Source organism: Haliotis cracherodii, unplaced genomic scaffold, assembly GCF_022045235.1.
Source record: "Haliotis cracherodii isolate W230 unplaced genomic scaffold, xgHalCrac1.p SCAF_2, whole genome shotgun sequence".
In the NCBI taxonomy this organism is placed as follows: domain Eukaryota; kingdom Metazoa; phylum Mollusca; class Gastropoda; order Lepetellida; family Haliotidae; genus Haliotis; species Haliotis cracherodii.
In genome coordinates, this window is record NW_027266275.1 from 53719492 (window position 1) to 53731983 (window position 12492).

At 39.1% G+C, this 12492-nt stretch overlaps 2 protein-coding genes across 2 annotated transcripts in view; one reads left to right on the forward strand and one right to left on the reverse strand.

Moving 5' to 3' along the window:
- Positions 1-96: 96 nt before the first annotated feature.
- On the reverse strand, positions 97-10677 carry LOC139468234 (N(6)-adenosine-methyltransferase non-catalytic subunit METTL14-like). The gene is made up of 10 exons (XM_071250068.1): positions 10534-10677; positions 7152-7228; positions 6388-6487; positions 5585-5650; positions 3821-3908; positions 2899-2989; positions 2624-2762; positions 2230-2322; positions 1266-1382; positions 97-862 (listed from the first exon to the last, which is right to left on the reverse strand). The coding sequence occupies exons 1-10, from the start codon at positions 10597-10599 to the stop codon at positions 332-334; spliced, it is 1368 nt and encodes a 455-aa protein (XP_071106169.1). The 5' UTR covers positions 10600-10677; the 3' UTR covers positions 97-331.
- A 385-nt stretch (positions 10678-11062) lies between these two features.
- Positions 11063-12492, forward strand: part of LOC139468237 (small ribosomal subunit protein mS37-like) — a 31423-nt gene continuing 29993 nt past the window's right edge. Inside the window, exon 1 of the mRNA XM_071250070.1 lies at positions 11063-11410. Coding sequence (XP_071106171.1) covers positions 11269-11410 — 142 coding nt within the window. The 5' untranslated portion in view covers positions 11063-11268. The remainder of the gene's footprint in view (positions 11411-12492) is intronic.

Genomic DNA, 12492 nt, shown 5'->3' on the forward strand with positions numbered 1-12492 from the left:
AGGGTTTGTCTTGGTGCTTAACTCCTTCACACTTAATCTTCCACTCACTCTGAAGTATATTTGAAACAAGTCTGAACAAACACAGATGATGACAATGATTTATTTACATGATATGGCATGACAGCATTTACAATTTTATTGACATTTGGTCACCATAAATCAGTACAAATTATATCTTTCATTGCTTAGTTTGAGATGGCAACATGCTTACTGTTACTTAAAATTTAAAGTGGTAGAAAAGATTGCCTAAATACGAATCTGTTAAAATCCTGTTATTTTAATTTTTTTAATAAAAGGCAGTATTTACATAATGCATCTTCAAAGTGATCTATCATCGTGCATTCCTGGGTTTGAATCCCCCTCGTCCCATACCCCTTCTCATGTTGCCCCTGCCTGGATGTCCTCCTCTCATGTTGCGATTAGAGTGACCTCCCCTTTGCTGCCCACCTCGGTTGTTTGAACCTCTCCCTTGGCCCTTTCCTCCCCGATCTGAATTATTGTTTTTATTTTTGGGCTGAGGTGACTTTGGTCGAAGTCTCTCGATCTCCTCCGTACATCCAGTCACATGATGAGACTCGTCAGGAAACAAATTGGAATAAACCTCTGGGTCAAAGTTACTGCTTGTGACTTCAGAACCAATAGACAGCCAACCTGGTCTGATGGTACTGTCTCTGGCAAACAAATGGATTCTTCTCCTGCCAAGACAGAAGTGTTCAATGATATGGAATATTTCCACCGGCTTGTCTTTACACCCATATGCAGGCTCCTCTTCTATGATGAGGTCTATGTCGACATTGGCATGGATGAAGTCTCCGTCTGTACTTCTCTTAACTGTGCCCTTGATCCCCATCAGACAGTGTTCCTGCAGGTCACATACAGATAAGCATACCATGAAGACTGCTTGGTAGATTCCTACTTTAACGGCAGCTGTGAAAGCTTGGCTCAAAAATTAGATTTACTGATATTAACACAGATTATCTACAACTAAACAAAACAAGGGTTTACAAAAATTACCCTCAGGCTACAATTGTATGTGCACATAGATATTATCCTGAAAGTTTTTGGTGGACTCTCTTGATAAAATCTGTTCATAATTTAAACAAGTGCCATGTTCAAATGACTGGAGCCCATTCAGTCCAGGTGTAAATGTTTGACTCACTCATGATATGCTAAAGATCTTGAAGTTGGGAATTACAAAAGTGGTGATTTAACTTGCAAATGATACTCTTATACCGAACAAGATGATGCCTGTGCAAAAGTCTCACCTTTGTTCTTTGGAAGATTGCATTGGGTTCCAGATTTTTGTTGTGGCCAGGATTCTTGATGTTTGTCTTGATCCAACAAATATCTTCACATCGTCTGAAGCCCCATCTCTTCAAACACTGAAATAATGCACAGTCACTATTGTAAATATCAAACCATCTTAGTCTGTACAAGTCTGGAAATTGTAAAACGCACATATCATACATATAGAAACTAGCACAGGTCAGTTTCGTTATCCATTCTTATGAGAAAAGAAAGGTTAAGTTAGCCCAATGAAGCTGCATACTATAGTTTGAAGCAACAAACAGAATGCCTTACACCTTGACATGACAATACTTTTGTTTCAAGGACAATTGTTGTAAATGATTTAATAGTTAGTTTTTTGTTGCTTAACCCTGAACTCAGCAATGACGGTGGTCTGTAAATAATCGAGTCTGAACACTGATCCACACAATTGGGATACGGTAACATCAACCAAGTCAGCGAGCCTGACCACCTGATCCCTTTAGTTGCCTCTTACGACAAGCATGGGTTACTGAAGACCAATTCTAAGCCGGATCTTTACGAGGTGGACATGCATGGGTTGCTGAAAACCAGTTCTAACACGGATCTTTGCGGGTTAAATGATTCAATAGGAGATACTTAACATTGTTCATTTAGTTCATGGATTTGACAGCCTGAAAAATACTTTTGAAAAATATTTACTCATTTTCTTTCTGACATATGCAAAACCTGTTGAACACAAAACACAATGTACACCAAACATTAGGCGGCGTGACCCACTAGAAGACACTGCACACACATTCAGAAATAGTTACGAAGAACATTCCTACACATCTATAAGCAATTATCACAAAAAAATGGTAAACTCTGATTTAAGAAAAGGCCTTATATGCATCAAAAAGATACCTGGTGTATATAAGAGCGATATCTTGTACTGTGCCAAATGTGTAGAACTATTCTCACCTGTCTGCCTCTCTCTAGACCCTCCGCATTGCCACACCAGATCCACAAGAAGGACCTCTGTGCTGCTATTGCAGGAACATCTAAGCGTTCAATCTGAAGTAGCAGCAAATCTAATGTACCTGGTTCCACATTGTTGAAAGGTGTACACATCATTTGTAAATTGTATGTCAGTATGTTCTGCCTCAATTAACCTGATCTGTTTAATATTTACAAATGAGTTATTAGTTTTATTTCTGCTATTTTTCGTCTGATAGAATAAATGGTATAATTTGATCAAGGAATTTTTAAAGTCAAACCACTTTTACAACTATACTTGTGTTGACATACATGTTCTTCTCACATAGACCAAAGGCAGTTGTAACATCCTTGTTCCAGACTGTTCAACCAAACATACCTCGTCCCAGTTCCAGTATCGATCAAACACAACGCCTTTAGTTCTCTGGTACTCCACTAGAGGGGGCTCAACCAAGATCACATCAAACTTGCACTGAAGCTCTCGGAGGTCAAATGTCTCCAGGTCACAGTTGTAGTACCTGAGAAAATCAGTGAAAGCTAATATGGTCCTCAGTTGTTGGCAGAATTTCTAGCTTACCGGTAGTATCTAATAAGACCTATTCTAACCAGGAATCTTCACAGGTCACAGTGACAAGATCATGGATTGTGACTTACATGGGAGGAGAACTGGTCTTTGATATGAGTTCGTCCTTCAGTCGGATGAGTTCTCGCAGTTTTGGGTACTCTTCAAACCTGTTGGCTAAACCTGAAAACAGTCAATCAACATTAGAATCTTAAACTCTGCTGATGATGCTTAAAGAGGAAGTACAGTTGTCAGTTTGTCAGTTTACAGTTTGTGCTTGAATGAACTGATTCAGAACCTGCTAATTTTGGTCCATCATCATTATGAAATCTTTTGAAACAAAAAATTCTGATGATGATGTTATAGAGATAAGCTTTTCAATTTGCATTCATTTGTTTTCACTACTTTCATTTGAATACATGAATACCCCAATCAGACACATTATACTGACTCCGAGCTAACCAGTCCTTGTTTTAACCACTTTATGCCAAGCGTCAGGAAGGGTAACAACAAGTACCACCTTTAAAAGTCTTGTGGTATGACACGGCCGGGGATCAAATCCCAGACCTTCCACTCTCCAGGTGGAGGCTCTACCACTTGACCAAGGAGGCAGTCCACAACAATGAGAGAGTGCGCTATGATTTAATGTTGCTTTGAACAGTATTCCAGTTATATAACAGTGTGTCAGCTTAATGTGGGGCGAAAAGACTAAGTGATACAGGTCTCAGACGTTTACAACTTCAGTGAAACCCACAAGCACAGGTATGGTGCTGACAAACCAGGAAACATAATCGGTGCAAACCAGGATTCAAACCCAAAATCATAGTTTTGTGGCATGCCCAAGGGATGCAACTCTGCACAGCATATTCTGACGCCTTCAATGTCAGGGCCACCTGTGCCCTCGACACAATAATGACACACAATCATCCACAACATATATTGTATCCACCTCAACCTCCATTCAGTTGCACAGAGAACCTGGGGTCTTTTCTACTCTACAGGGATGTTCCTTACCAACATCACGAATGAAGTTCTGGGGTCTTTCACCGGTGTCTACAAAGTTTTGGCAGTAGTCATTGTGAGGGTTGGCGCTCTGTAGCCCCTGAAACCAGAACATGTCATTCATTAGAGTAACATCAACAATATAACTGCAACTTTCATCTTCTGACACACACAGAAGAAGATGTATTCATTACCTACATGATTTTCTTTGTGGTTTAACTCAGCAGTCCTATGCAATTTGGATACAATAACATGTACAAACCAAGATGGAGAGCCTGACCACCCAATCCTGTGAGTCGCCTGTTCTAACCCGGATCCTCACAGGGCCAGGCTGTACAACTAGTTTCAGTCTGTGTCACTGTGCTTGATGGCCTGGATCAGTGCTCATGCTTTAGTCACTGGTCTGCTTGGTTCAGTCGTAATTATTTTCTGGCAGCTATGACATAACTGGAATACTATCTTCCCAAGGCAAAGGTGTCAACTGACTACAAAAGTCCAGTTTCTACCCTTGCTGATCTATGCTGGAATTTCGATCACAGCACCACCAGTCACTATTATGAATTATGTCCCTTCCATGTCCCTCCTATTGACTAATCAGATTCCACCAGTCATATCACTTGACATTTGCTTCAAACAAAAAGTCAAGACGATCTGATCAATAATCAAGACCTATATTGTAATAAAATCTATCTCAAGAAGTGCATCAAATCATTTGAGCACCTTGATTAAAAACATGAATAGATTAGGAAGATATCTTTGCAAATCCTGCAGTCAATCGCAATATGCATGTTCATTGTTGGAATCCATGTTTTTTAGTTTGTTATGCGATTTTGATTGGACTATGCAGTGACTCGTTAGCCCAGCCAAAATGTAACTCCAGAATTCCAGCCCAGTCCTTCAAGGGTGGAAACTGGACTTTTACAGTCAGTTAACTCCCTTGCCTCAGGAAGATGCTGGAATACTGATGACATATATGATGTGAAACCAAAAGGTGAATGTTCAGATTTCCATACTTTTACTTCAACTGATTGATACCGGACACATATGACTTGATTCATCAGATATGATCACAAAAAGAACCTGTCCCAAATGGTTAAAAAGTTTGATGAAAGGAGGATGTGTTCATGTCTAACACAAACATTGCGTCATGGTACTTCTCTTTAGGGTTGGTGTACTTGCACGTACATTGTACTTAAATATATCCCAATAAGGAGGGCTGTATTGCGATTTAGTTGTATTTGTACTGTTCAAATGGTACTTTTTCATTCAATAATCCAAATTTCAGATTGCGAGATCGGGAGTATGAATAAATGAAACTACCAATTACTTCATCAATATGGAATGTTAATGTAAACAGTGTGGAGCGTGTGCTGTTTACATGGTTTAGACAGGAACCCAGTCCATCCAAATGCCTCAAGATAGCAGACATAATTTATATAATTATATATCAAGTCTTTTGTGACTGTATTCGAAAATATCATATATATGCTAGGGTTGTAATGTTGTAATGTGATACTTGCATTGCTGACAGTCGTATTGCAATATTCTAGTATACCAGTTATATTTCACACCCCTACTTTTCTACCAGAATATGTAAAACAATCATAAGCCATAGAACAAAGCTATTTGTACGATCATGAACATTAATTTTTGCAGTTTTTACCTCTGCCAAATGTTTTGGCATAGACAAGCTCTTACAACTGGAACTGTCTTGAACTTCATATCCTTTTTCCCCCCGCAAACATGACTAGCTGGTATTGCCTTACGGTGACTTACCTTCAGGAAGGTGCTGGAGTCTCTATACATCTCTTCCGTATCAAAGTCATCTCTTTCTCCATCATTCTAAAATGAGAGGATGTTACATTCCTAAATTCATTTTTCACTGTTATTTGGGGATTATAATCTTTACTCAGTAAGCACAGAATGTTTTTTTATCTGTATAAGCCATGCAGTATCCCAATCTGATAAGCACCCCTGACAAATTTCCAAACAATCTGTAAGTAATCGTTATAAGTGCCCGGTACTGAGCCCAGATATTTTTGTGTATATCACAGATTGTTTACAGAAAATACAGCACTGTAGAAGGGGTAGGTCATATAATTGCTAAGTAATTTAAAAAAAAAGAAGCTTTCATTTCTTCAACGTATGACTAATTTTGAGCTCTACCGATTGACAACAAATTTAACTCGAAATTGAGGGGGGTTATGACAAGGAATCCTTGTTATGTTCTTGTTGAATTGATTTGTTACAGCATGTTACAAAGATAGGAAGGGTGGATGAAATGTATTATATAAGCCACATCTGGAAATAGGAATATCATTCAGTGACAGTGATACCGTAAATACTTTGATAAATATAATGGACAAAACAAAAGGTATACAGCAAAAATGAAGAATACTATTTACTATTCTGTTCAACAAATGAAGTCACTGAGTGACATCTGTTGTGTTCACTACATTCTTTGATTATGTTCTGGGTCCATGCCAAGACATGCTTGTCATCATGGACATTCCAGTATTTCTTTAATAGATCAATCTACTGTTTACATATGACGTATTGACTGTAAGTGTGGTACTGACATCTTTCAATTTGGGGTTGGAATCACTCTTAACATATGGTTCCTCAGCCTGGTGCTCCTCCGTTCTTTTCTTCACAACTGGAGAGTCAGCTTGTCTGCTTCTGAAAAGCACAAACTTCAATCATGAAGAGTCGATTGGCAGCAGAGTACACAAAGTTATGACCCTTCTTATTCATTACCTTCTTCCATAATTCCAGTGTTCGAAACGATTTTAAACCTAACAAGACAGTAGGGTAGGTGACCAATAAATGTTTCATGCCCATCTTCAAAGTTACCTTCCCACATTCAGACAATATTGAACTTAAATGTATCCTTGCATAATATTTTAATATCAATCCCAATACACTAAATTTAAGACTAGATTGACCAATGAAATGGTAGTTACTTCCTAATGGCTTGCCAATGACAGTATAAGAAAAATCATGAAAAAAAAGAGACAAATCATGTCTCAATTCAGTTGAAATAATGCAAACAATTATTTGAGAATCTACAAGGAGTTATGATATTACTGAATACGTAAGTAGTCTTAAAATTATTTGCCAGACAGCCGGGCAGCCCGATCGAAAAAGTCACCAGATGCTGGCAGACGGGTAGGCAGCTATTTCAGACACTGCACCATACTTGGTCATATTACAGGGGTCATGAGCAAAAGTTACTTGAATGAATCAGATTTTACTCTACACTGACTAATGCCCAAGTCAGAGACTGAAAAGCTGACCACCATTGCATATGACTGCAGTACTGTCAGTGTTTTAAAATACATACGTCGATGGCTTTTTCTCTTCTTGGCCATCTCCTGTCTTGAGTACTGTTTTTAATCCATCAGGAGAACTGACACCCAACTGAAATAAAACAAACATATATAATGAAATATAACATGAATTCTACCATGAATTTGGAAATTACATGATTCTGATTGGTCAATCAGGGGCTATTAATTCACGATAAACACCCTCTAATTGAAACAGCTGGTTTGACGGGCCGCATCACTGTGGAAGCAAATATTCATAGAATAGTACTATTTTCAGTCATTGTCGGAATGGCATATTTAATTAACTATATCTACAATTACAAGTTACAGCATACATAGTTGTGGTTACTACAATATTCAAAGGATGTGTGGCAATACATTTTGTGCAGAAAACACACATAGAATGAGCACTATGCTGTCAAAATGGTGATGTGCGGTAAAATAAAAGCTTTGCAAAGCCTGCTTAGTTTTCTTTAGTGGTGCCCACCTCATGTTGGCTTACCAAGTTGCCGTGCTTATATGCTTGCAATGCCCGTCATATATTCGAGTTACGTATTATGATGTAAACAAACTGCTTGAGCGCCATATTATGTTTACAGGCTGTTGTCAGTGATTCCGTCATTCAGATGGATAACCCACTCAAAACACTGGACTCAACCAATGCCTCTTCACTAATTATATTTGAAAATACTAAACAGTTTGTGTTGTGTATAGTCATGGTAGAATGGAGATAAACATACTGTGTTTTCAATGTAGAGCTAGGTTACCTGTAGATTAAATCGCTATAAATTTAACATTTGAAACTTCACGCTATACAGTATGTTTATTTCCTCAGTCAATATTCTTTCCTTTTACAGGTGAATCACAACCCTGAATAATTTGTTTTTACATTTCAGATAAAATGGGATATTGTAGGGCAGAAATGTATGGGATAGAGGGCACTGTGAATGTTATAATATTTATAGCCAACCAGGAAATACCCAGTGATACCAGCATTTTAAATCTGCTATCTGTTGATTTTACATCAATTAGTTGTTCCCGAATAGCACTATAGCAACCGAAGCTATGATGTGCGTAATGGTGGGAAATCTCACTTCTTTCCAACAACTAACCACTAGAGGCAGATAAATTGGGGAGGTGGGTGGGAGTGTTTCTGATGTAATATTCTTAGAATTATTAACAATAACTATTGTTCGATAATTCTTGCGAATCTTCTACCTCTTTTACATCTTTGCCAGAATATACCAGAGGGACCCGGCGGGATCTGCCTCTAGTAACTCCCTGTGTAACTGACAGTAATCCTCTTCTGAAAACCATAAATCACTTATTCTAATCCTGACCTGAGATAATTTCCTCTGAAATTTCTCTTGCACAGGTACATCAGTGACGATGGGTGTATCAGGACATGAAGATAAGCATCTTGTAGGTCTAGGCTGATGAGCCAATCTCCTGTCCTCAAAGTTGACCGCAACTTCCGTACGGATTCCATCTGGAACTTTGGAGGAGGTACCAGGAATGATTTGTTGAGGATCTTTAATTCTATTATCATCCTCATGTTCGGCGAATTCTTCTTCGGAACTAAGAATACCGGAGAGTAAAAACCTTGGGTCTTGTAGATCTCCGATAGTTTCTGAATGGCTTGCTTCTTTAGTAGCTTCTTGACGTCCAGATCTGCTGCCGCTGCCTTGGTTCTGACTAGACAAAATCTGCGGCCGACGGCCTGAGATGCCAGGATGGGATGCCTCTTAAAATGCAGTTTGTATCCATGAGCCACGACGCCTATTCTGCTTCCAATTTTCGGCGTATGACAGAAGACTGTCATCAGAGTCAGCATTATGTTGAAAGACAGTAGGCGTAAATCACAGTCCATAGACATAACCAGGTCAAAAGGGTCTACAACAGCGGAATAAATGGCAAGGAAGTCAGAATCTCTGTTCACCTCTTCCCCTGCAATAGGATCCTCGTTTCTTGTAGTCGGGCTGACAAAACGAATCCTGAGAAGACTGATGTTTGTCGTACCCAGACTTGGTCGGAATGAATCCTTCCCGGAGGGGACAAACTTCTTCTTAGGTGATTGTTTATATGACAAGCATTTCTGATCCCAGGAACACTTTGGGGGATAGGAAGATCCATGTGCCTTGACAGCTAGGTTGATACTGATGGTCGATACCTGGCTTCTTTCAGTTGTGTCTTGTCTGATCTAGTCTATGACATGGTTCCGGCGACAAACCAGTTAATATATGCGCCAATGTCCATTGAATGTCTGGACTCTGTAGACAGGTCTTAAATCCGGGAAGCTGGTAACGTGACTTTAGTATTAGGGGTGCGTACTAGTACTTGCTTCATAAAGTCCTCGTCCAACACTTGATGGTTTGGAGAATCATGGGTCTGATACAACTTCTGCTTCAATGGATGTCAGGGTAGCTGGTCATCATGTCTGAGTTTGAGTAAACTTTCAGGAGCTTGATGTACCACGTTGCCTGCATAACTCGGCCATGGCATCCATGGCAATATCTGGTGGATATGTTGAGATGATGTCGGAGCATAACATCCTCCGTATTCAGGCATCTTACAGCTGTCTTAGGTGGTGAATTTTCTGTCACTTGAGGATGGAGTACAGGCATAAGATGATATAACTCCTCAATGAGTTCCAAAAAGCTGTATCCCTCTGCATAATCCCACTGGGTTGAATCGTCAGTGATAAAGGTCACTCCGACCCTCTCTGACAAAAATCGGCACCATATGGAAATCAGGAAGGTATTCTTACTATAGTTACAAAAACGTTGTTGAAATATACTCTACAAACTTAATACCAATCATAACTATTTAAAAGTAATATGGAAACGTTTTCGGGACATCTCTTAATATACAAATTTACGGTTTGTTCCAATGGTTCTAAGATATTTCTTTATGTTCTTGCAGACCAGTACCACCGTTCGTGGTCATTATAGATCAAATTACAGCATTGATGACCTGGATAATGCCTATTAACTTGTTACCAAAGAAAATGTATATGCACAGAGGGCTGCAGCTAGGTAGTGTGTGTGTGTGTGTGTGTGTGTGTGTGTGTGTGTGTGTGTGCCAAATTAAGACCATCTTCCTGGAAATGTCAGCCGTTATTTACAGCAACACAGGAATCATTCTTGGCCAGTCACATTCGGAATACACGCTATCATCGAGTTCCGGTGGTTTAGAGGTGAGGAAAAATGTTAGTCTGCAAAAGTTTATTAGCTAAAAGTAGCCCCATTCTGTCGCTGCTAGACATCTAGTCTTACACTCTTGTAACCCTGAAAGCATATACCAAAAAACACTAAGGAGGCGTCGGATCAACATGATCAAGGCCAAGTACCCGGGTCCAATACTCTAACCATAACAAATTGAAAAACCCATGCTTACGGCTTGTGCAAGAAGTTGCTTTCGTTTCAGTGACTTCTCACGTAATTCTTTTAAACGATCACCCATTTGGGAAAACAAATAATGATGACTCAAAGTAAAATTTGTCACCCGTCTTCTCGAACTATATTCCGCTTTTCCCTCCAACGGAAATAGAGCCAATTTGCGACTCTCGTGGACTGAGCTTCTGTCTCCTGATTACAACGTACCGCTTTACTGCCTAACAAAAACACCAGTTACGCGTTCAGAACTACAAAAGATTTACTGATCTGATATACTGATGTAAGTCAGGGTTTAACAATGATCAAATGTTTAAAAAACAACCATGGACGAAAACTGTGTTGTTACGTTTATACATGTGTGGTGTTTCTTAGTTTACGACAACCGGAAGACAATCTTCATATTGTCCTTTCCTTCCTTAAAACATTATCAATACTTTCAGTATAAATCTACGTGGAATGTTTTGTGAAAATTGTCATCTTCTACAACAGTGAAATTTATCATGCATATTGTTATAAAATAGAAAAACCTGAGTACGTGTTGTTTTTATGAGATATTTGTTTTGGTAAATGCGCCATCATTAGTCTTAGGACTAGTTTTGAGACTACTAGTATTCTGCCGTCTGCTGAATTGCTGCATGCATGATATGATATGATTTTCTTAATCTTATGACGTGTTGTTACAAATTCATTATGATTTGAATATATCTGACAAAACCCACATTTACAATATTTCATTATGCCGCGTTTGAATGGTATCTTATGTTCTGGACTTAAACCTCTGAGAAAGTTTGAAAACTATAAACCGGTACCGACGTACAAAATTCTGTTGCCACCTATATTGAAAGATTCTGTGCCAGACACTGGGGGAAAAACACAAGGTAAGATTGTTTTAATCAGTTTGTCATTAGAGCGATAGTATCTGTTGATATAAGGGAATGAATTTGTATTTAATAACTTGTGCCAGCAATGATTCTACAAGCTATGAGGCAATAGACTTCGCTGTGACAAGTAAAATAACTGAGTTAGTCCTTGGCCTGGCCTTGGCTATGGATGTCAACATTATGCCAGTGTAATAGGCATGCCTTGCCTGAGGCAACCCAGTGACAGTAGAGTTCACTGGCTCTGCAGAGTGTCTAGATCGAATCCCACTACTGACTCAAGTCGATTTTGTGTTGTGTTCAATAAGATTGTAAATGTGCTGGTTTAAGTCAGTCACAGGGTTAGAAACTAACAGTTTTTGTCCACTAGTCCTTATAATGATAACATATAGGAAGATCTTTAAAATGGGCCAACTTCTACTAGTCCTTAGGATACCTTTACTATTGGGCAGTTTGGTAAGAACTACAGGACTTGTGCCAATTTCTAACGCTGAGTCAGTCAGCTGGGAGACTCTGTAGTATGGTACATTAGGCGGGGGAATAAAGACAGAAAGGCTTCTTGAAAAGATAATATATTTTAATGAATAACAAAAGTGAAATGGTAACAAGATATGAAATTGAGAAACAATCTATAAAACCCATTTTCTATGTACTACATATTCTTACCCCTAAGCCTACTTATTCCTAACCCTACTTCTCCCCTAAGGAAACTTTAACCAAACTATATTAATAAATCTACCTACACTACGAATCTACTTACTTCCTAATTTCTCCCACACCCAGGTATATAACAACCTATTCTACAACTTAAGATAGAGGTCTTTTGTTAATCAAGAGTCGGTGTCAAATATCCGCGAACTAGAGTGGACTTACTTGTCGGGAATCCCGAGCTCATAAAACACTGAATGCTGCAGTACTAGGTCCTTATATATCACTAGGCAGACCCTTGACCCGATCAGAGGTAAACTCCTGTGGGACAGCTATTTGCCAGCAACACTGTTCGCGACCAATCAAGGCATTCCTACTATTCTGCGCTCGGCTCATCATAATTTGTGGTGGAACATAAAACACGCTGCTCAAGT

What these genes read in the sequence shown, in the direction of transcription:
- LOC139468234 (XM_071250068.1), bottom strand. Translation starts at nt 10,599, where the DNA reads ATGGGTGATCGTTTAAAAGAATTACGTGAGAAGTCACTGAAACGAAAG. An exon ending in CCAACCCCAAATTGAAAGAT is followed by an intron (nt 5,651 to 6,387) that starts GTCAGTACCACA and finishes CTCTCATTTTAG; the next exon opens with AATGATGGAGAAAGAGATGA. An exon ending in GAACTTCATTCGTGATGTTG is followed by an intron (nt 2,990 to 3,820) that starts GTAAGGAACATC and finishes GACTGTTTTCAG; the next exon opens with GTTTAGCCAACAGGTTTGAA.